Consider the following 25417-nt stretch of genomic DNA (forward strand, 5'->3'; position numbering starts at 1 on the left):
GTAGGTGATCAATTTGAATTTTTGTCCATAAAATTTCTCTCTTTCATGCCCTAATTCAGCCCCATTAAGGCCAAGCATCCAAGCTAGGGCTTGGTGCGAATTTCTAGGAAAGAAGGATTTTTGGGATTGAAGAGTCTAAATTTCAACGGTATAGTTGATTGCCTCAAAATGAATCCTCTTAGTAGGCATGCACTTCAACTTTATCCATAAATTTTCTTGTCCTAGTTGTTTTCCCTATGGTAAACCCTAGTTTGGATTTAGCTTCAACTTAGGAGTGTTTTGCGGGTCACATGTGTCTTGTCCTTGCTAAAACACATTGCTGGAAACCCTTTCTCGCTACCTTGACCTTTGGCCATCCCAACATTCAACCTACTAATTAAGCCTTAGGTATTGTGCCTCAAAAATCCGGCCTATCTTGGAAAAGTGATTTGCCTCCATTTGGTGATTGGAACCTTGTACTAACTTGAGCTTTTCCCTTAGAATCCTATTAGTCATCATATACCTTTATACTGAAAATATCCATCATACGTGACCTCATACCACAACTCCTCCAATTGGTGAAAGTCCATAAAGAGAAAGGGGTTTTGGTTGTGGTGATAGTGGGCCATAACCCCGTTGTTGTCACTTAGTCTAGTGGTTGCCTTGTAGGGTACCTCGCTACAAGATCTACTAGATTTTGCGGCAACGGGCTGTTAACATTTGAAGCAAAATAGGCAAACCGAATTCATCAAATAAAGCAGCAAGGGTCCTTCCCAGCTAGACGTTGAAGCACTTAGTGAGCAAGTAAACCTCAAGGTCAAAAGCAACCAAATCAAGGTCAAAGAATGTTAAAATTGGCAACCAGGGAAAAACTTCATGTGGGTCATCTTATTCATGGCTGATAATATTTTTATTAGATTCCTCTCGTCGAGAGGTGTAGGATTGATATAAAGATAATCCAATTCCGATAAGTATTCATGGAGATATGAATTTATTTTGATTATGGAATTATTATCAAGCCAACCTACAACTCATGTAGGCTCAGAAGCCCAACAGTCGCATCTATTCACCCACCAACGTTGTGTATAAATATAAGAGGACTTTTCCTCATTTAGACTCACTCATCTCATCACATCTCTCTCTCTCTACTGCGCAGATATGAGTCTCTTCTCTACTGCGCTGAAATGGGTCTCTCTCTCTCACACATGTGAAGCCGGAAGCTGCTGAAACTGAAGCTACAACTGTAGAAGCAAAGATTGACTTGCGTGGCCTAGAAGATCTCCTCTTTGGAACTGCGTTGTAGGTTCATCTGAACCTCCTCTGAAAGCCGCAACTTTTGGTGGTGGAATGAAGTCAATCCGACGAACGGTTTGCAAGATATCGACTGCCCTAGTTTGAAGCCGGAAACTGTTGAAACTGAAGCTGCAACTGCAGAAGCAAAGATTGACTTGCGTGGCCTAGAAGATCTCATCATCTGAACTGCGCTGTAGGTTCATCTGAACCTCCTCTGGAAGCCGAAACTTTTGGTGGTGGAATGAAGTCAATCCGACTGTCGGTTTGTGAGATATGGTCTGCCGTAGTTTGATAATGAAGCCGCTAATGCTGATGCTACTGATCTAGGGTTTTCTACTGCTGATATGAATCAGATTTATTGTACTATTTCTCTCTGCTGAATTATTGAAGATAAAAGAAGATTTGATCAAAGGGTTTCCCCACACATTGTGGGGTTTGTCCCTGGCTAGCCGCCACATCTTGTGTCTCTTGTCTTGGCTTGTTTTTTGTCGATCGTTTAATGTTCTATCTGCACTTTACTTTATGTACATGTGATTGCTAATCGGTGGAATATAATAAGAAAAAGAAGTAAACTGTTATAAGCATAGAACATACCATAACTTAACAAAGAACAAGCATATCAAGCAAGGAAACCATTGGTTAGACTGAAGGCAAAGTAAGGAGGCCAAGTCCTCTTGAAGCAAGTAAGAGCCCATTGCAAGCAAGAAAATGAACTTTAAAAGTATGTCCGATCTCCACCTCATCTACTATAAGATAGCAATAAGGTGTTTTAAGGTGAGAAGCCGCTCTCTCTATTGCCAGATAGTATGAAAACATTCAAATTTTACAGGACAATCTGCTAGAGGAAGTCCTGCCCAGGTTTCTTGCTGAAACACCCTCAAGGATTTTGAATATCTTTATAATACTTGATTCCAATTTCTGTGATAAGGAATTAAAGATAGGAAAGTGTCAACAGACTACAAATTTAACTGTGAAAACATTGATCATTTGTCCCATATGTGCATTTACTTGCCTGACCTCTATTATAAATCTAACTGCGGTGCATTCTAAAATCAAAGTGGGAAGCCCTATGTGTTAGGTATGCTGCATAAAATATTCACTAAGCAAATTTTCACTACAAAAGAGACCATGATTAAAAGCCACCTATTGAAATCATAAAATTGCCAGAATAGACCAATTAATAAAGTCAAAAATGAAGCACTTAGTGAGGAAGTAAGCCCCGAGGTCAAAAGCAACCAAATCAAGGTCAATTCAAGGTCAAAGAACAAGCATATCAAGCAAGGAAACCATTGGTTAGATTGAAGGAAAAGTAAGGAGGCCGAGTCCTCTTGAAGCAACTAAGAGCCCATTGCAAGCAAAGTTAAGGAAGCAAGCAAGAAGGCCAAGTCTTCTTGAAGCAAGAGCGAGCCCATTGCAAGCAATAAAATGAACTTTAAAAGTATGTCCGATCTCCACCTCATCTACTATAAGATAGCAATAAGGTGTTTTAAGGTGAGAAGTCTCTCTCTCTATTGCCAGATAGTATGAAAATATTCAAATTTTACATGGAAATCTGCTAGAGGGAGTCCTGCCCAGGTTTCTTGCTGAAACACCCTCAAGGATTTTGAATATCTTTATAGAACTTGATTCCAATTTCTGTGATAAGGAATTAAAGATAGGAAAGTGTCAACAGACTACAAATTTAACCATGAAAACATTGATCATTTGTCCCATATGTGCATTTACTTGCCTGGCCTCTATTATAAATCTAACTGCAGTGCATTCTAAAAGAAAAGTGGGAAGCCCTATGTGTTAGGTATGCTGCAGAAAATATTCACTAAGCAAAGTTTCACTACAAAAAAGACCATGATTAAAAGCCAGCTATTGAAATCATAAAATTGCTAGAATAGACCAACTAATAGAGTCTAAAATGATTTTTTTCACAGGCAACCACAGTAGTTCCAATCCCCCAATGTGTTAGGACAGCCAATTTTTACACTATCAACAATCTTGTTACATTTCTGGGATTGGAACTACCATGATTACTGAGATTATCCATTTGGGGAACTGATACTGCCGTGATTGCTTGAGTTTATCCATTTGTGGGATTGAAACTACTATGTAATAGATAGAGACTTTTCTTAATTGTTTGTAATGATTTTAGAAAGATGGAGAACCAGCGCCAGGTACAGCCTTACATTTTTTTATAATATTTACAGGAAAAAACCAACATTGCATGCACAACATATGAAGCATCAGAATTCATAATAAAAAAACAAAATGGTAACAGGATATGGAGAAATAAACTTTTGCAAAATTGAAGAAAACAATTAAGAATAGCATCCTACTGTATGTGAGAGACAGAATAATGTGCTCCAATGATTCTCACCTTTATAAGAAAGTTAATGACCATTTCCTGCATTGCAGCATTTGGTTCATACTCTTCATAAGGTTGACCAGCCGACAGTAGCGTATCAATATTTTGTCTAAAGGTACCACCAGGAGACATCATACCAGAATTAGGAAGGCCACTTTCTGTTTTAACTCTCTTGGTCAAAGAATCTGGAAAGCCTGAAGCATCAGATGGACGTTTTGCAGGTACTGTTACTCTAATCATGTAACCTCCTGTAGCTGGAGTCAAAATTGGCATATCCATAGGCTGAACATGCCCCTCTGTATCCGATGCTGCCTTTGCTTCTGCTTGACGTTGTTTTTCCCATGCAACAACAAGCCCAACAAGCTCTATAGCTAGATGTCTATTCTCTGGGGGAGTGTTTTGACGCAGTCCAAGGAAACACAGAGAATTTAGCATCTGCGGCACAAATTGGTCTCGGTAGCTATAAAACAGGTATGAATGCCGCAAAATAAGCTGGAAAATGTGAATCAAATTAGCAACTGAATGCCACTCTTCAACCAGGATTTCCTTCATATAATGGATCCATATAGGTATCTTGTTCTCTCCCAAGGGCAATCTTCGTGATAGTTCTGGTATGAGTATATCCAGAGCTCGGTTAGCTATGTCCTTGTTCTCTGGCTGGGACATTCTTAAAAGCTCAAGAAATACCTATCAAAAGCACAAATGTTAAGTCACCACCAACACTCTCAAACAATGTAAATCGAGCACAATCACTTGCTCTTTGCTTTTGACTATCCACATGGCTTGAAGAATAGAGCAAAAACATAGGCAATCCACCAATTAATAGCATATAGATGTAGTGGCACATGTGTAAATAACACAAATCAAAATTTTTAGGCACAAGATTTGAAGGTCAAATAGTTTTTATAAGAGGCATGTGCAGACAACAGAGGAAGTAGATTATGTGTTGTACTCTTCATCATAACAAATCTAAAGTTTTTTAAACCCTTTTATTTTCTTATTTCTATCCCTGTTTTGTTCCATTCCTTTGTGTGAACTCATATCCCATGCATTTCTTCTTGTGCAAACTTGCACATGACAAGAAGCATAACTTGGCATTTTATATACCATTCACTCAAACTTCATCTACTCCAGAACACCTCCCAGTAGCTGCAGAAGAAAACACAACCCTTTGCACAGCCCAAAAATTGCACAAAGTACTGAAAAAGCTACAGGTGTACAATGCATCTAAAAAAAATGTCAATAAATATAATTTTCACTTTCTTTGTCCCATATATTTTTATATATTTCATGCAAGTATTTTTATATATTTTTATATATTTCGTGCCAAAAGCATTTATATATTTTTTTGCAAGTATTGACTCCATTTATTCTCCAAACCCAACCTGGTAATCTTCACGAAATTTTGTTTCAGTGTTAGTGTTTGCTGTGTAGTCTGTCTCCTGTCTTCTCCTATAGTGCCTAATGACTTGTATTTCCATCTTTTTATGATGCAGAAGCAAGGAACTTGACAATGCAGACGTATAGAAACTCGTATATAGAAAGCATTGGTTTCTATACCAATTGTCTGCACAGCCACCCTAATTAGTTTTCTTACTACAATGCCTGTGAATACAATGTCCTTGATTGCAGAACCAATAAACATGACAGTGCAGGGTACTAGACACTCACATAAGCAAAGCAATCCTAAGGACACCATGTCAACTTGACAGTTATCCGGACCCAAAATATCTTTTAAAGCAGAATAATTTGTCCGTTACATTTTTTAATTTTTCAAACCTGTCAGTGCTTTTGCCAGAAGACCAGAGAACAATAAGCTCCTCTTGTAAACAAGTTCAACCACTAGAAATTCTTGCGCCAGTAAAAGTAAATACAAAGTTTCCATAACACTGATAAACTCAGCCAGTTTAACTGAACAATGAAAAGAATTCTTGTACATGTTATGTTCTACCTGAAGTATGGGTTTCACAGGAACTGCATAAGCCTGAAGATATTGGCAAACCATAACAAATGCCCACAGCTTGCTGGCACTTTCATCTTGAGTGAGAGAGTTTGCCAATAAATTTTCAAGTTCTTTTTTATAGTCCACAAGATCATTGGGGAGGTACTTCAGCAAAAGGGTTGCTAACTGCAAAAGCTCTGTCCTTAATGCCTCACTGTACTCTGCAATTACCTGGAATGCTAATAATATGACATCAAAGTTGCTGAAAAAGACTTTGCAAACATTGTATAGTTCAAAACATTACAAGGAACAAAATTTTAACTTTTATATTTCATATCAATCTTAAATGGTCAGAAATTAAAATGACTAAAATACAGATGGAGAGTCCAAAGTAACGACAAGAGTGAAACAAATAAGTTAGATTCTATACCTTTTCAGGTGGATCAAGCATCTTTTCAACAATAGTTTTTATAATAGAAGGACCAACAACATCCCGATTTTGTCCATTTTGAAAGGCATGGACCAACATAGGAAGGATCAAAATTTGCATAGCAATGACTACTTCATCCTGTGTCAGTTCCTTGGACTGAAATAAATTCAGAAAGTACATCAGAATTTCCTTCTTCATTTGAGGGGTGTATCCTTCTGCAACCTGTTTCCGTGAATTAGTTTGCACATTAGACTCTTCTTAAGAAGAAGACCAAATCATATCAAATTTTTCTTTCTAGTAAACATCTGCAGTTTACAAATACTTATAATAAGGTTCAACCATAAACTGAAATGCCAGAAGCTGGTAACTAACAAACCTCAACCATGTAAAATTCTTTTAAGAAGGTGTAGTCGATGTGACTCCTGACCAAGAAAATTGATAACATATCAAAAAGAACACCAACTTCACTTTTATTGTGCCTTAGATAATTTAGAAAACACTTGACAAGCCTCTTGCTTTCTTTCACCTGCATTAGTTGTTCAGGTATTAGAAATAGCATTAAGACCATAGTATTAAGAAATAGCATTAGAAATATCATTGGTTTCTTGCAAATAAATGATGCATAGTTTCCCGTCATTTTCAACCCCTGCTCCCTTCTCTTTCTCAATCAAGCATTCATAAATGGACTATAAATCCCAACCAAAAGGGACTTATATGATAATAATATAATAATTACAGCTCATCCACACCAATTCAGAGGGATTTGAACCTAAGTCTCCACATTAATACAAGCACAATCACCTCACTGCTTGCTGCTAGAACACAATCTCATATTGCAGCAACTTAGACAAAAAGGTTCTATAAAAAATATTTCTCAAAAAAATTTACACATCTGGTTACAAGCAAAGTACCTACCACATTGCCTTGTTGAAATTATGTAGCTGTGGTCGGTATTTATGTCAACAAAGTCAAAGAGAAATAAAATATTATTTTACTGCTCATGTCGGCCCCAACTTGACGGGTCATCCCCACCTCTTGAAAGGGTTTGACCCTTGGTCAAAACCCACATGGTTTGACACCTATTGACATTTTTGGACCTCCCCATTTGGCATCTCACCAATTCAGAAGAGGACTTCTGTTCACACATGCTAAGGAGAAGGACACTTGAAGTTGACCAGCTTTATATCTCTTTGAACAGCGTTGACTTGGCATTTTTGGGCTGCTTTGACTTAAAATATTTGACTGGTTATTGGACCGAATCTCTGGTCATACTGTTGACTGAATCTCTGGGCAGAAATCTGGATGTTGACCGAACCTGTTTGATCAGTGTTGACTGTGGGTCAACTGAGGCTATTTGACCAAATTTTCTGAGGGGGTTACAGGGCCGAAATTCAGCCTCTTTGACCACAGTTGACCAGGAGCAGAAGAGGCTGAAATTCAGCCTGTTGACCAGATTTGACAGCTGAACAAGAGTCTGACATTTCTCTCCTTTGACCAGGTTTGACTTGGAAAGTGGTGTGGTCAATTTGACTATGTTTTGACTGGAAAATGCAGATGTACATTTGATTGAATTGGACAATTTCTCCTAAGAAAAGATTGTTGGGTATTTCACTGGTTTGGGTTTTCCTTGGATAAATTTTTGTCTCTTGTGAATCATTGTTCTACTATGATCTTTAATGGCCTACTGTATTTATGGTTGAAATTTTCTTTAGTGTAATTTCTAATGATCTGGAATGTACTAAAGATATAATTGTATCACTGGAAGTAATTATTTGGTAGAAAATTGTGCTTGTTTTAATCGCATTCTAAAAAAGATCAACATGGTATTAGAGCTTTGGTGAAGGAAAAAGGGCATTGAGATAACTTTTAAAGATACCTACTTCTGCAATCTGATTGTTTGACCAGATCTATGACCATGGGTTTAGTTGACCACTGTGTCAATGACCCCATAGCAATACACTCCTCTTTTTTCGCAAAAGGAATCCATCATGTTCGAGTACCCGTGTGATTCAGACTTCATCATCAGACGACAATTTTTTGAATATGTCAGCCCATTTTGCATATGTAAAATGTAAATAATCTCAATATGACCGCGTCTGTATGTAACAGCATAGGTAAACCTACGGTTGTGGTGACGATCTCCATTCTCGGAGGTTTTTTGTCTCACTGATTCATCCATGTCCCTAGACACAAATGATTGGCAGAATTTTTCCCCCCACCTTCACCCTAAAGCTAGGGTGGATTTTGTCGCTAAGATCTTAGGCGAGTCCTAGTGTTTTAGATCGAGTCTATGTAAAAGTGATTTGGGAATAATCCTAGCTAATTGGCTAGATTATTTTATTACAAGTCACTTGGTCTACTGAATTATATTTTGTGTGGTAGAATTTTAGAAATGGATATTTTTTGAGGGTCTATAACGAACGGGTTTTCCCCCTTCATGTATTAAAATGTAAAATCTTGATGTAAAAAATATTTAGTGCATGGTCTCTCATAATTAGACACCATGGCTAAGTATTAGAGGGTTGGAAAAATAATTAATCCCCTCATGAGTCAATCAATTAAATTTTCTGGCCAAATTATATTAAAATCCTAAGATAAAAATTTAATTAATTATGTGTCCTAGGTAAAATTAAATTCTCCAATGGTGAAATTCGTGGGTTTTAAAAAGTTAATTTTTGGAGGTCCCCCACCAAGAGAATATTGAGGAAATCAAGAAATTTTGAACCCTTGGGCCTTGTCAGTTAAGTCAAAGTCAAATTTTTGAGGAAATTAACTCGGAATAATTAATTTTGAGCTAATTAAAAATCAATTAAATGAAAAAATCGATTTTTCCTCAAAAATTATAAAATTTTGAGGCGATGATTAAAGATTAATTAAATCTTTATGAATGGTTGAGAATAATTTGACACAGATCAAGCCAACTAGCCATTGGAGATTTTACCTATAAATTAAAGCTCAGTGTCAGTCTGTCTCTCCATCCGATCTTTGAATCGTGTACTAAGCTCTCGAAACTCTCTTGTAACATTTCTGGAATATAATGCAAAAGACTTTGGGGTTTCAATAGATGGTGGTATTCCTCTTCTCGAATTTATGGTAATATTGTTTTAAATTTTTCTGCTAAATATTATTTGAAAATTGTCAATCAATAGCTCTCGTGGAATAATTTGGGCACAAGTATCTTGTTCAGTTTATTGGATCTAAGGTAACAATTTTAATTTGATTGAATTAGCAAGTATCTCTAGTTCTCGAAAATTATATTATTATTTTATTTCTCTACATGATCTGACAGTGGGATCTAGTGTTTGCAGAAGATCATTCGAATTTTAATTGAGCATTTAGGGATAGTCCTCGGTTGGACCAAGCAACTCTCAAAGCATAATTTTTAAAGAGCCTACTTGATCGAAGCCTTAGGATTTATCTAACGATCTATTTTTTTGCAAGGTGTTTCTGGGAGAGTACCTAAAATTTAAAAATGTATTTCTCTCAAAACTTGTACTAAATAGCTAGATCAAGCTAGAAAGAGCCTTAAATCTACATATCTGGGAGCGGATTCAAACTAATATTCCTCAGATCTGATAGATCTATAATTTATTTGTATAGATCTGGCTAGGAAGAGCCTTAGATCTATAGATCTAGGAGTGGAGTTGGACTCATACTCCTCAAATCTGATAGATCTCTAAATTATTTGTATTTATCTGTAAATTATTTGTATAGATCTGTTATTTACTTGTGTAGATCTGAAATTTTGCAACATAATTTTGAATTTTAACACTTGGGATTTTTGGGATTTTCTTTATTTTTGTACATATTGGGTATTGGGTTTTTCTCTTTTCACTTGTGCAAGAATAGATCTGAGAAATCAGCGAAGGAAGTCTTCAGATCTGAGCTAGATCTAGACCTTGGCGGGGAAGATCTGGGCTCAAACATTGTTTGCAGGTATAGATCTAAAAATTTATCCAAGGATATCTTAAGATCTGAGCTAGATCTAGACCCTAGAGGGCAAGATCTAGGCTCAGAAATTTGTTTGCAGGGTTAAAAAGGACAAGATCACTCATTTGAAGCCTCAAATCTCGATCTTTTTCTCATAAAATTTGCGAGTGATTGAGGACTGAATACATCAGCTCGGAAATAGAATTTTGATCTTAAAATTTCAAATTTTTTTTTTGAGATCACCCCTAGCCCTCGGCAACCTCCTTTCTTGTTTTCGCATCCCTGTCCAAGCTTGTCGTGGCCTTCTCCCTTCAGCGTGGCCCTTTTCCATGTTGTTTCCCCCTGTTCAAACCTTTTGCAACTCCTCCTTACTTCCTTTCTCCCCTTTGATCCCCCTCCTTTGCCTAGCGTTAGCTCCCAGCCATCTTTTTCCTATCCCTTGTTGCATATTTCAATCCCAAGGAAGGACAAAGAAGATGACACCAGAAAACAAGGTGCAAAAGAAGATGAAACGATGTCGAATGTTAATGAACCTATGGATCCTCCTCCTCAAGAGCCCGCCTCCTCCAAGAGGAGACCCTCATGGCTTAGGGAGACTCTCGAAGATGCCAAGAGGCATATTGCGCCAAGGGGGAATTTTCGTGAAAGCAAGAAGCCGAACAGGTATCAAGGATCTTGACCATCATGAGCACTATCATTCAAAATGAGCCTTCATCATTCGAAGAAGTCATGAAGCAACAAGTATGGAAGGATGCTATGAATGAAGAATGCGAGTCAATTATGAAGAATGATGTCTGGGATGTGGTTCCTAGACCCCAAGACAAATCAGTTGTCACCTCTAAGTGGCTATACAAAATCAAGCATGGAGTTGATGGAAGTGTAGAAAATTTCAAGGCTCGCTTTGTTGCTCGAGGCTTCTCTCAAAAGGAAGGTGTAGATTACGATGAGATATTTGCACCTATTTCCCGATACACCACTATCCGCTCGATCATAGCCCTCGTTGCCTTGCAAGGATGGAACCTACATCAGATGGATGTCAAGACTGCTTTATTGCATGGTTTGATCAAAGAGGAAGTCTATGTGGAACAACCCGAGGGGTTTGAGGTTCATGACCGGAAATCTCATGTATGCAGGTTGAAGAAAGCTCTCTATGGTTTGAAGCAAGCACCCCGGGATTTGTATGAGAGGATTGATAGCTATCTGATGAAGCTGAGATTCAGTAGAAGTGAAACCGATCCGAACCTTTACTTTAAGGTTGAAGATGATAAACCTCTCATACTGGTACTTTATGTGGACGAACTCTTTCTGACAGGTGCAGCCCCTCTCATTCAAAAATGCAAGAGGGAGTTGGCTTCTGAATTTGAGATGAAGGACCTAGGACTCATGCACTACTTCCTAGGGTTGGAGGTTTGGAAAAAGCCCGGAGAAATTTTCCTATCTCAAGTAAAATATGTTGTGAAGATATTGGGATGCTGGACTGCAAGCCCGTGACTACCCCGATGGAACTTAACTTTAAGAAGTTATGTGGTAGTGTAGTTAGACCTTAATTGGGAAATGCTTCTGAGTATCGTGAACTCATAGGAGCACTGATGTTCTTGGTGAACTCCTGTTGGGACATATGTTCTGCAGTTAACACATTGAGCCAATATATGGTTGAGTGTCATCATATACATTGGATTGGTGCCAAGAATCTCTTGAGATATCTTCGGGGCACAATCACTCATGGACTGAGATACACTGCCGGAGATGTGAGGATGCATGGTTATTCTGATGTTGATTGGGCCGGCAGTGTGGTGGATCGCAAGAGCACTTCTGGATGTTGTTTTTCTTTGGGTTCTGCTGCGATATCCTGGATGAGCAGGAAGCAAAAATCGGATGCCTTGAGCACTGCTGAGGCCGAATACATAGCTACTAGTATGGCCTCCTGTGAAGCTGTTTGGTTGAGGAACCTCTTTAGTGAGTTGTTGGACATGTGATGGACACCACCGTGATCCTCTGTGACAACCAGAGTGGGATCCGATTATCAGAGAATCCCGTGTTTCATGATCGCTCCAAGCATATAGATATCAGGTACCACTTTATCTGGGATATGGTACAATGAGGAGCAATAAGGCTCCATCACATTGGGACTAATGAGCAGGTCGCCGATATTCTGACAAAGCCCCTGGGGAAGGTCAAATTCTTGGCCTTCCGAGAACGACTTCGAGTCGTGGAGAGACCCTCTTGTGAGGGTCCTGTATGATATGGACATTGAGCTCTAGGAGCTCCAGGGGGCTTGGGGTACTTCGTGGAGCAATGAGCAACCATACAGTGAGTGGTTCAGCCTTCTCATGTGATACCCCGTGGCAACATGTAGGCAGGATAAGTGGTTCATCCTTCTCCTACTGAGACATCCTACCCATGCAGTCTGGGACTCAAGGGAAGTACCTCTCATTTGGCCAATGAATAGGGAAATAAGGATACAGACCATAGTACTACCGATGGACGCATCATGTACTACCGTACTCCCTATGCTAGGATGACTGATATTGATCTAAGATCAATTGGAAGTGGCTTCGTGTCAGTAAGAGTGGTATGAGACACTCTCTTTTGGTTGGAACTGACTTCGGGTTAGTAAGAGTGGTATGAGACACTCTCTTTTATTTGGGATTGACTTCGGGTCAGTAGAGAATGGTATGATACATTCTCGATCACTTCTTCTTCATATTTCAGCAAAGCAGAGCAGAGCAGTACATTGATGGCAGAGATAGTATCGATCGGCAGATGGATTAGCAGATGAAGTTCCCCCTAGTTGAGAGGGAGTGTTAAAATTGGCAACTAGGGCCAAACTCCACATGGGTCATCTTATTTATGACAGCTGATTATTTTCTTGAATTCCTCTCTCCGAGAGGTGTAGGATTGATCTAAAGATCATCTGATTCCGACATGTACAAATAAAGATATGAATTTATTTATATTATGGACAAATTGTCAAGGTCAACGAGCAAGCAAAACAGGCATTCAAACCCCCAACTCATCCTCAACGTTGCATATAAAAGAAGGAGACCTCAAGTCATTTTCACCATCATCTCATCTCACATCTCTCTCTCCTCTTGTGATTGGGTACGCATTTCTGGGCATTCTTCTCTCTCACACGTGCGAAGGAAAGGAGGACAGATTTCTATTGACTGCGTTGACCAGCATTGACCGAGCTGCAGGGAGGTTGTTTGACTGTGTTGACTTCAAGCGTTGACCTGTTTTGACTTCAGTTTGGGTGAGGCATCTCTGTCTTAGCAGGCCGCAGATCTGGGCACTAAAACCGAGGCAATCTGACCTCTCCTTTGACTAGCGTTGATTGTACTAGGGCTGGCCACAGGGTTGACTTTCGTTGACCAGTTTTGACTGGACTTTTTCAAACTATTTTGGGCTGATTACACTTGTTGTTGGAGGCTGAAGTTGACTGGGTTTGACCAAGCTAAGTAGAGGAAGAATTATGCCCTGTTGACCAACGTTGACTTTTCTAGTTAGGGCTTCTTGTTGCTATCATAAATTAGCAGATTTGTAAATTGTACTATCTCTATCTCTGGTGAACAATTGAGGAATATACAAAGAATTGATCAAGGGTTTCCCACATTGGGGTTTGTCCCTGGCTGGTGCCACCTCGTGTCCTCGTCTTGGCTTGTCTTCTATTGCTTATGTTTATGTTCTATATGCATTTGACTATCATGTTGATGTGATTGCTAAACTGGATATTGATATTGGGCTAATAAAGAAATTGAAGTAAAATTGCTCTTAAACATAGAACATACCATTGTTACCTAAAATTAACAATTTGTCAGGTGACTGTTCATGAGAGAAGTTTAGGTAAATTTTCTTTCTTTTACATTAATAAATTGCCTGAAGTGGCCGCATTGGCTCAGGTCATCGACTGTTTCCCTCTTTGAGGATTTTAACCACGTCAAGAATACGGGTGTACTGATCTGTGATCTGTTTGTCAGCGGTGTCCTTTGGTGTTCTATCTAAGGAACTTACCTTGTAAATTCTTACACTGCTGCATCGGTTTTCACACATTGGGTTTTTCCAAGGACAATTGCCCAAAACTAACTGTGTCACTATTGTTATATGTGCTAGTATTTTCCTTGTATTTATTTTTCCGCAGAATTTTATTTGTGAAGGTTGCAGTGTATGTATTTTGATATTTTCTGTAGAAAATTGCATATAATTCGTCTGAGTAATTTTAACAAATAGAATAAATATTATCAGTTATTGCAGTAGAATTTGGGATCACCGAATTTTCACATGGTATCAGAGCGTTGGTAAAAGCATGAAGAGCTCAGTTGCTGGCGGAAGAAGGATTTCGAAAGAACTGCGTAAGCAGCAGTTTGAAACCTCAGACAGACTGTGTAGTCCTTTTACTAAGTAAGCAAATTTTCGTGGAAAATAATTCTCTGTATGAGTCGAAGGAGAATAATAGTTTTTGGATCGAGATTTGTCAGAGGCAGAGGAAGCAACGCAGCAGTTTCCACGCAGAGCAACGAATTCAGTGTTGGGAAGGAAATAACACAAAAAATTATGGATAATCAAGAAGTCTAAGATTTATCTTCTGTGTTGGAAGAAGAGTTTGGATGTCTTTCAGGATCGGCTTCAGATGGTGTCTGGTATATTGATAGCGGAGCTTCATCTCACATGACTAGAGTAAGGGAATATTTTTCGAGCTATCAAGAGGAACAAATGGACTTCCAGATCACTATGGGCAATAGAACAAAGTGTACTCTAGTAGGGAGAAGAACCATAGATTTTCAAACGGAAGCAAGAACCAGTACTAGGGCCACGAATGTATTGCATGTGTTGGGATTGGGCATGAACCTAATTTCAGTGTTCCAATTGCAGGACAAGGGATGCGATGTATACTTTATGGGAAAGAAAGTGTCAAGCATCCTACCTAGAAGAAGGTGAGACAGATTGGAGTTCGAAGCAACAAGCTATATAGATTGCAAATTGATTCTCCAATGGCACTAATAGGCAGTAATAACAATGGTAGATAGGAGCTAAATGAACTATGGCATAGGAGGATGGGACACTTGCACCATGGAACACTCAGGATGCTTAGAGAGACTGTAATAGGAGTTCCAGCTCTCAGCATTGAGCATGATGATCTATATCGAGGATGTGTACTTGGAAAGTATGCAAAAGCAACGTTTCCCAGAAGTGATAGCGTAGCCAATGAGGTGTTGGGATTGATACACTCAGATATTTGTGGCCTTATGTCCACCAAAGCTCTTAGCAGTGGAAAATATTTCGACACCTTCATTGATGACCATTCCAGAAAAACCGGGATCTACTTCTTAACGACCAAGGATGAGGTCGTTGATCGATTTCGAGAGTTCAAGGCTCTCGTAGAAAACATGACAGGGAAAAGGATCAAGGTATTTCATTCAGATAATAGTGGAGAATACACGGACCAAAACTTAACAAATTTCTGTGTCGAGGAAGGTATCAAAAGAGAGTGGACTGCTCCCTATAGTCTGCAACAGAATGGAGTAGCGGAGTGGAAGAATAGGACCATAATTAGAGCAGCAAAGGCCATGTTGTATGATCAAGATTTGCCTAGATTCCTATGAGCAGAAGCATGCAACACAACAGTGTACATTCAGAACGGGACACCTCATAGGGCTTTGGGGAAGAAAACACCAGAGGGAGTCTTCTCCAGGAAGAAACCCGAGGTAAGTCATCTAAGGATATTTCAGAGTGTGCCCTATTATCACATTCCAGATGAGAAGTGGATTAAGTTGGAACAGACTATAGAAAAGGGGTATCTCGTAGGATATAGCGAGACCTCAAAGGCATACATAATCTACGTTCCTGGCAGCAGAGAGATTGTAGTGAGGCGAGATGTAAAGTTCATGGAAGATAGAGCTTTCAGAAGGTCTCGAGAGATTTCTGCAAGAGATCAATCATCAAATGTTCCTTTAGTATAGTAGCAGCATCAGCATGGACCGCATGTAGAACAAGCAGGGGAACAGTCACGGGATTCGAGTACAGAGACTAGCACCAACATCTCCTCAGGAGCAGGAGATCCAGGAAGTTCTCAGCAGACAGAGCTGTAGGTACAGGTAGAGGATCAGATTGAACCTCCCACCACCAGTGGTAGGACCAGCGGGGAAGTGCTTCAGACCTTGAAGGACGCAGAAGAGCTTGTTGGAGCTCCTAGAATTGACAAGAGGCATCGCAGGCAACCTGACATATACCAGGGCTTGGTGGCTCGAGTTACAGAACCCTCCAGTTTTAAGGAAGCCGCACAACATCAGGTGTGGGTGGATTCCATGGTAGAAGAGTACAGTTCTATCATGACAAATGATGTATGGGAGGTGGTACCTAAACCAAAGCATAGACTAGTCGTGGATTCCAGGGGGATCTACAAGATCAAATATGTTGCAGATGGCAGTGTAGAGAAATATAAGGCTATATTTGTGGCGAAGAGGTATGCGCAAAAAGAAGGAATAGACTATGAGGAGACCTTTGCTGCAGTTGCCAAGTATACCTCTATCAGATCCATCATATCCCTAGTAGCACAGATAGGATGGGAAATTCACCAGATGGATGTCAAGACAACATTCTTGAACGGGGTGATAGAAGAAGAGGTGTACATCAAGCAAATTGAAGGCTTTGAGACTCATGAGAAGAGCACTCATGTATGCAGATTGAAGAAATCCCTGTATGGGCTCAAGCAGGCACCCAGGGCATGGTATGGTCGAATTGATAGTTACTTGCAGCAATTGGGATTCATCAAGAGTGACGCAAATCCCAATCTCTACTATCTAATGGTGGATAATGAGCCTCTCATTTTGGTTTTATATGTAGATGATCTGTTTTTAACGAGATCATAGGCTCATAGAGGATTGCAAAAGGAACCTTGTAGCAGAATTCGACATGAAGGATATGGGGCTGATGCACTATTTTTTGGGGTTGGAAGTATGGTAGAAGAATGGGGAAATCTTCCTTGGGCAAGGAAGATATGCTACAAAAATTTTGAAGAGATTCATAATGTAGGATTGCAAACCCATGGCAACACCCATGATTACCAACTGGAAAAAGATAGATGCCTTAGGGGACAGGGAAGTCGACCCCACATTCTACAGACAACTAATTGCGTCACTCATGTATCTGGTCAACACTAGGTCAGACATTTGTTTCGTTGTTAATACCCTTAGTTAGTTCATGGTGTAACTGAAAAGGGTACATTGGGCAACAGCTAGGCACATTCTCAAATATGTGCGTGGAATAGTCGAACTCAAGTTGAAATATACTCGAGGAGATGACGTCAGGTTGAGCGGATTCACAAATGTAGATTGGGTAGGTAGTTCAGTGGACAGGAAAAATACCTTGGGTACTGTTTCAACGTCGAATTAGGGATGATCTCTTGGTGCAATAGGAAGCAGAAGTCAGTAGCATTGAGCTCAGCAGAAGCAGAATATATGGCGGCTAGCACAGCTACATGAGAAGCCATATGGCTTAGGAAACTATTGGTGAGTTTGTTCAGGAAAAAAATGGGAGCAACCATTGTTTACTATGATAATCAGAGTTGCATAAAACTGTCTGAGAATCCAGTATTTCATGATAGGTCGAAGCACATTGATATCAGATATCATTTCATCAGGGATTGTGTTCAATGTGGGGCAGTCCAGCTGCACTATGTTGCCACAAGAGATCAGGTGGCAGAAATATTCACAAAGGCTCTAGGGAGAGCTAAGTTCATCCAATTCAGGGAACAAATGGGTATCGTGGAAAACCCGTTTCAATAGAAGATTGATTCTCAGTTGCAGCAGCAGCAGATGAGAGGGAGTTGCAATGCAAAGGCAGTAGTTGACAGAGGGTCAGCAACAACACAAATGCAACTCATATCCGAGTTGCACAGTAGTTGGTGGGCAGTGGGGCCAAACATCAGTAGTGCAACAAAAGATGATGCAGAGACAGAGTGATGCTTCAATGGGTTGCAGCACTAGAACACGTTCCTCGCTAAGAGGGAGTGTTGATTTTTGTAGCATTGAATGTGTTCTAGCTAGGAAACTTTGTGGAGAGGCTAAAATACATGTATTCTCCAAAACCCAGAAATCGTTTCTGGAAATTCCACGTAGAGATGGTTTAATTAAAATAATTAACTTTTTTAAATGGTTTCCTAAGTCTAAACTTAGGAAATTTGGTTAATTAAAGGGTATTAATTAAATCAGGCGAGAATCTTCTAGAAAAAGACATGGATTGATTTCCAATTAATCTTAGCCATAGATTATGTTTTAATCTTGGCCGTTGGTGCTCCAACAAAAGATTATAAGTCGATAGGTAGATGGAATATACACCAGAGCAGATACTCAGTTGCTCAAGTAGATCGATTTTCTCAGTGGCTGAAGTTTGTCAAGAGAAAATCAAATCAGAGAGTGAGTTGCAAGTGGGAGAGAGAAGCATCAGCAAAGTCAGAGAGTGCAGGACAAATCTGCAGGTGGCATCTCAGAGGAGGGACACACATCTACGCAGCAGAAGGGTTGACGCAAGGCCCATGCAGTCACTGCGCAGAGAGTGACGCAGAAGGGCCAACGAAAGGGGCAGGAGGTCCTCTTCGAAGTCAGAAAATTGTTGTGGAGTGTGTGAAAGTCACCAGTAAATTTCTCTCAATGACTCTTCCTCTATTTTGTCTTGTATAGAAAATTATTGTTGAAGATTAATAAAAGAAACCCTCATCTGTTGCACCGGTTTTCCCACATTGGGTTTTTCCGGGGAAAATTGTCCAAAAATAGTTGTCATTGTGGTTATATGTGTTAGTATTTTCCTTGTATTTATTTTTCCGCAGAATTTTTTTTGTGAAGGCTGTAGTGTATGTATTTTGATATTTGTCGTAGAAAACTGCAAATAATTTGTTTAAGTAATTTTAACAAATAAAAGAAATATTATCAGTTACTGCAGTGGAATTCGGGATAACCAAATTTTCACAGGCTCCCCGATGATGACAAAGATGATGATGATGATCTGAGCAGTAGCAGAGTCTCCCCGATGGTGATAGAGCCAGGGTGGTAGTTGGAGCTCCCCTGCAGCATTTCTTCTTCTTTAGATTCGAGAATGTCCAGCAAGAGATGAGCAAAGACAAGCAGAGATGGTACATGATGACAAGAGGATATGATGATCGATGGACAGATATTTACAGGTGGAATTCTCCCTGGTTGAGAGGGAGTGTTAAATTATGCAACTAGGGTTAATTCCACTTTGGACAGTGCATTTGATGAAGATAAATGTTGCATTAAATTCCTCTCTTTGAGAGGTCCAAAAATCGACCTAAGGATCACCCATTTTGGACAAGTAGAAGTTGGATTTTTAATTTATCTTCACTCATGTACAAATTGTTAAGGTCGGCTTCAATGACATGTAGGCTTAGAAGCCCACATTGGTATAAATACAAGAGGCCTTCATCCTCATTTGGCACTTCATCATCACACATATCTTATCTCAGATTCTCACCTCCTCATATTTGGTTCGTACAGCTCAGAAATAGAAGTCTTATCTCTCTCTAATGTGAAGTGCAGGTGGCCGAATTACAGGGTTGACTGCACGGCTGAATTACAGAGCCGAAGTTCAGAAAATTGCAGAATGTTGACCAGCGTTAACCTGGGAGAAATTCACATCATTTGACTTCGGTTTTGGGTGGGAAAATTCGGTTTTTGCTGGCCACATTGAAGGACACCAAAATTAAGGAATTCTGGGCAGTTTGACTGTCGTTCACTTTCTGGTTTGACCACAGAAAATTGCAGACTGTAACAGCAGACTTTCTCTCTCCTTTGACTGGGTTTGACTGAAGTTTTTGGGACTGTTTTGACTGATCCTTGACCAGCAAAAGAGGCCGCATTGCCTGGGCTTTGACCGAATTAGATTGGAGAAAATTTGTCCATAATTTGACTTTTCTTCATCATTTTCGCATATATTTGACTTTACATTGTTGGGATATTGGATATGGATGATGTACTCTCTCTGCTGAACATTTGAAGACAGTCTAATAAGAAGAAGATATGCTAGGGTTTTCACCACAGTGGGTTTTGCCCTGGTCTTTGACAAATTTTGTGTCTCTTGTCTCTTGGATATCTTTTATTGTGCATTTACTTAATTGTTCTATCTACTATTGGATAATTGAACAATTGAAATTGTTAAATTGGATGCTATTGAACTTTGTTGAAGTAATAGTTGCAGCATAGAACAAATTGATGAAAAATTAACAACTGAAAGCCAAGCATCTTAACTAATGGAAGAAAAAGAAATCTTAACACATATTAATGTGCAGCATAAAAAGTCAAATTGGCTACTCAGGGTGACTGAAAAAGCAAATTCGCTACAGTATATACCATTGCAACGGCAGTGGGAAAATGCCATGATATACATTTATTGTGAAGCATGTCTCCAAGGAAATCAGAGTGAAATACCAAATATGAAAATATTACTTTTCTCTACTGATACAGAATAGCCTTTTGCAGTACTAATAAGTATCTTGTATACTGAAAACATTGAAAATAAATACAACATACTTGCTCCAAGCTGAAACTTTGTTCATCACCTACCTGGGATTGTCTGGAATGTGATCTCCACATGAGAACTAAAGCATTGAACACAGGATGATTATTGGGTAGCCAATCTGGCATCAACTTAACCAAATCTGAGACCAGTAAAATTCCCTGGAAATGGACATCTGGCATCTGGCCCACACTTGCTGCAGTAGACTGCATTACAGCAAAATTATCTGATCCTGATGGAACTAAAGTACCATTGTTTCTTGCTACATATGGCATCCCAGCTGAGTTAACAGGCTCAACAGGCTTCTTTGTTACCTGAAGAAATGCATTAGTAATTATCTTATTTGGTGACTTGGCAAGTTCCTCTCTTAAGGGTTGTCCCGCTTCTGACCTGATGATATCCATGAATCTAATTCCAAAGAAAACAAAAGGAAACAACACCCTTTGTTGGCTTCTTCTCACATCATCAAAACAATAGAACCAAATCTCACAACGTATCTTATAAAAATTACCTTCTAAAATGTTTTGGCTGATTCAATCGAACAAGAAAATAATCTACTGCATCTGATGCAAAACGATTTAAAAACTTAGTCAGTGGAAGACGATACGGGCTGTTCAGCTCACTATACACTTGTCCTTGAGGTAGTGCTGCTTCTATCTCCATTGTTAGTACCACAAGGTCATCCAAGAACTTTCCTGCTGCAGGTGGCAGAAGATGGAAAACCTCTATGATTGCTGCAGTAAACAGGGAACAAATAGACAATTATCGTTAAATTACTTAATGTTAAAGGATCTCAGATGGCACATACTCAATATTAACAAATCTTTTTAATACATTTATTTACCTGCAGCAAGTTTTGGTTGTGCACCAGTTTTCCAGGATTTTTGACACTGGGTAAGCTTTTCTGGTTCCAGCCACATTCTCAGGTGCTCTAGGAATTTTTCACCCAATGTTACCTTTAAACGATTAGGTAGAAGATCAAGTATATGACCTAAACCTTGTATAAAGGGTATGGTGAGGTTTCTGATGTCACCCAAATTTGGCAAAATTGGCCTAAGACTTGTCTCTAAGAGCTCTTTGGGCAGTTTCTGTTGCCGAATAGCCTGTACAGAACAAAAGCAATCCACCCCCATTATACAGCACAACTATCTCTTTTCTAATGATATTTATATCCATTTTTCACTTGATAAGAGCACCTAGTCTTACAAAATGAATATATTACCTTTGTCTTTTACTTTATTCAAAGTTCAAACCATTTACAAATTGCTTAAAAAAGACACACAGATAATAATAAAAATATATATATTAAAATGACCTGACGAAGACTATGCTTTGCAACAGCCACAATTTCAGGTGTCTGACACGTGAGCGACTTGAAGAACATTGAAATTATCCGAGATCTTAACTCTGTATGGTTCAGAGTACTAAAATCAGTGCAGTCCATAGCTGTGCATAAAAGCTCAATACACACAATTCGAAGATTGGTCGATGTCTCAGCCAACTTTGGACTCATAAATTTCTCAACTAAAACAGTTTCATCTGCCTCCGTAATTTGCAATGTTTCTTGCAGGATATTTGCAAGCTCTTGAGTCATCTTTAGAAGCGGAGGCCGTAAATCGAGGCAAAATTTTAAAGCCATCACAGTTCCTACCTGCACCAACACTAACATTCATTAACCTCAGAAAACACACGTGGATATAATGGAAATCTATATTAAAGAAGAATTGTAGATAGCTCTAGGATAATAAAATAAATAAGATTTCTGGTAGAGATCAGTTTGATAACGGTGAATGCAGATCAGGGTCGTCAACAGGAAAACAGCATTGAAGACAATATGGAAAGCTATAAGATGTATTTTATTACAGTTATGTCGGTATACCTGTTGCTCAATGTGCTTACTACGAAGAGGACGCATCATTAGAGGCTGCAACAGTGGTTGATACAGTGGTTCAAGTAACTCTGAAACCTCACTGCCTGTTTGGTTGGCAAGCAATGCTAAGCATGACTGCACATTTTTTCTCACAACAAGTGTTGCATTTGGATTGAATAGCTCTGCAGCAAAAAAATTCACAACACCTTGGAAACTTTGTCTGTGGTGTTTCCTGTTTTCTTCATCTACATTGTTCACAACCCTCAATACCTGAGCAAGTACTTGACCTGTCTTTTCTTGCTCTTTTCTTGCATGCTGAGGAAGTCGCTTTAAGACATATACTAGGCCACGTACTACCTGGACTTGGAAAAGACATAAAGTCTCTACAGCAGCCTTCCCAACCAAAGCTCCAAGACCAATAACCCCACCCATCTGATGATGCCATGTCCTTCCATAGCAGCAGTGTAAAAGTCGCAGTAGAAGCTGCTCAAAGATGGGTATACGAACACCTGGAGGTAGTGAGTAAACAGGATTCATTGATGGACTACAACCCATCATAGAAGTACCAAGTGTGCCCACCCTTCGAACACCCATATGTTTGCACAAAGCAAGTAAAAGAAGTGTTTCCACAAAAATGTTCATTGCATTCAAAGCAGCCTTAGCATGTGCCCTGTTTTCAGCTGCAAGCACATCAACTAATGCATCTAAAAATATCAAAGGATCTAACTCTTGCAAATTGCCATGGGAGGAACTCCATCTCTTACAACTTAAGCTCCCACTGCCTGTCACCATCAAGTTCCCAAGTTGATGAGTTGTTAGTGATGGAGTAGTTGATGAATCAACATGAAATATCATAGCAAAATGGCGGGATAAATTGGGTACAAAATCATCCTTAGGATCCTGAAGTTCTTCTTCTGCATTAGCAGCAATTACAGCCTTTAAAAGAACTTTAAATACAGATCTCTCTGCCAGGAATTGTGTCTTTGTCTTTTCCCCTACATCAACCTGCACCATAATATAATATTATTTTCTTGCATTTATAATGCAGACACTGACAATATTCTTTTACAGCTTGATATGATCAAGCAATGCTCGTTTTATAATCTGTTTAATCACACATGAATCACATAATAGACATGAGGTGCAAAAGTTTAGATGATATTCATTTTATCACAACCCAAAATTAAGTTGACAAAACTGCCTATGCTCACAGTTCTCTGGCAAAGTGTATTAAAAACCACTTTCCTATGAATGCTAATGAGTAACATGTGCCATACGATGTAGAATACTGAAAATTTGATTTATACTTGAGAAATAAGATGTATTAAAAACAAGAAAATTCAAACAAGCTATTGACCACTTCAACTGTAAATGAAAGGTTACCATACTATTGCTGAAGGATACTGGGAAAGGACAAACCTTTATATTTGGTGTTTCAGTTCTGTCCCTTGAAAGATCAATGGATGACACCAGAATTGTGCCCAAAAGTTCCATAGTGACTTCTTCGGCTCCAATATTTATCTTTGGATTCATAATTGATGACAAGCATACATGCAGGAGCTTGAGAGCATGCCTCCTGTAAAATGTATCCACACCAAATCTATTTCGCATAACAAATGCTATAGCCAGATGAATGCACCGATCTAAAGGCAACAGAAATGATTTAGATGGCTCAAATGTCAAAATGAGCTCTAGACCATTTTCAGAATTTTCTTTGCACTCGAGTGCTAAAGGCTCCTTTAGAAAACTTCTGTTTTTACCACCTAGTTTGCCAAGCAGTTGTAAGGCCTTTTCACCCCAAGGATATGGTTTTGGTCGAATATGAGACCCTAAAGTCAAGACTACTTCTGAGATGACATTTTCCATACTTGATTGCAAAAACACTGGATTAAAGCTGTCAATCCAAAATTCAAGTGTTTGTAAACCTAAGTTAATAAGTTCATCACTTGCTTTCAAAGCCAAGACCAAAGCCTTCATGAGGCATGGAAGATGTGGAAGCAATGAACTCAAGCGAGCAGGGAACCTTAGACAAAGCTCAAGCACAAGGTCTTTCATATCAACTAAAGTTGGTCCTTCCATCATACATAACAACATGTTAAGACAAGGTCGCAGAGTAGGGACAAAGTTCCTGAACGACGATTCAAACTTCACCGCTGAAAGAGCACGAAACATTGTACAAAGCAGTTGCATGTATCCTTGTGGATTTTCTATCTCAGTAGCATTCTTCGTACATGCATCCAATATAGTTGATGAATACAGATGTAACACATACTCACAATCCCCAGGAAATTTCACAACCTCATCAAATAAAAGCTGGAATAAATGTAGGACTAGTTTTGATGCAGGTGTGTCTGGTTGTTTAAGAAAATCCAGTTTGTTACTAATAAGAAAATTCAAAAGCACATCTGCAAAGTATCGTACAACAGTGGCTGTTTGAAGAAGGGCAGAAAACACAACCAACAACTGATTATTGTTAAGCATGTATTCAAAAAGATGTTGCAGGCACATAGCAAACATGTCCATGAGGTTTCTATGTTGCATCACAGCAAAAATTTGAGTAAAATGCTCTAGCACTTCATTCTCTTCCTCCTCATCCTTGAATATTGAAAGGCAATGCACTCCAGTTCTTAATACTCCTGAGACAAGCCGTACCTGACCATAACAAGATGTCAAATTAGAAAGATGTACATTCCTACAACATGCTTAATTTTTGTTACTACCTCCAACCATTTCAGATAGATTTGAAACGCAGATAACAGCTCACTTTCAGTATACCTCCTCTTCTCTCATGCCTTCCATTCCAACTCGATTATCAGCACTTACTGACTGATGCAGCTGCATTTGCGATGCATTGAGATGAGTGATACTCCAAACTAATTTCTTCATTCCTGCAAAAATGTAGTATGGAGTAACATTCCCACTAGGAGCTACATTTCCATAGTACTTTATTCGAAATTTATCAACGATACTTTACAAGCTTCAATGTTTTAAAATAGAAGGATAAGCATGCCACGATCATATGAAGATGAGACTCACATATGTCCGAAAGGACATATAGACCAAAACATCATATCTCTAATGCCTTAGATAATG

At 39.2% G+C, this 25417-nt stretch overlaps 1 protein-coding gene across 1 annotated transcript in view; it reads right to left on the reverse strand.

Moving 5' to 3' along the window:
* LOC149178671 (uncharacterized) overlaps positions 1 to 25417 on the reverse strand; it is a 396993-nt gene that overhangs the window by 183587 nt on the left and 187989 nt on the right. The window contains exons 11-21 of the mRNA XM_089422194.1: positions 25100 to 25212; positions 23744 to 24976; positions 22334 to 23329; positions 21770 to 22105; positions 21299 to 21557; positions 20966 to 21188; positions 20469 to 20862; positions 6377 to 6526; positions 6001 to 6222; positions 5580 to 5801; positions 3641 to 4315 (exon numbers count right to left, since the gene is read on the reverse strand). Of these exons, the coding sequence (XP_089278320.1) occupies positions 3641 to 4315; positions 5580 to 5801; positions 6001 to 6222; positions 6377 to 6526; positions 20469 to 20862; positions 20966 to 21188; positions 21299 to 21557; positions 21770 to 22105; positions 22334 to 23329; positions 23744 to 24976; positions 25100 to 25212 (4823 nt within the window). The remainder of the gene's footprint in view (positions 1 to 3640; positions 4316 to 5579; positions 5802 to 6000; positions 6223 to 6376; positions 6527 to 20468; positions 20863 to 20965; positions 21189 to 21298; positions 21558 to 21769; positions 22106 to 22333; positions 23330 to 23743; positions 24977 to 25099; positions 25213 to 25417) is intronic.

Source organism: Pinus tabuliformis, chromosome 4_1 (assembly GCF_031772625.1).
Source record: "Pinus tabuliformis cultivar Carrire ecotype Pingquan chromosome 4_1, CPIR1, whole genome shotgun sequence".
NCBI classification, from domain to species: Eukaryota; Viridiplantae; Streptophyta; class Pinopsida; order Pinales; family Pinaceae; genus Pinus; species Pinus tabuliformis.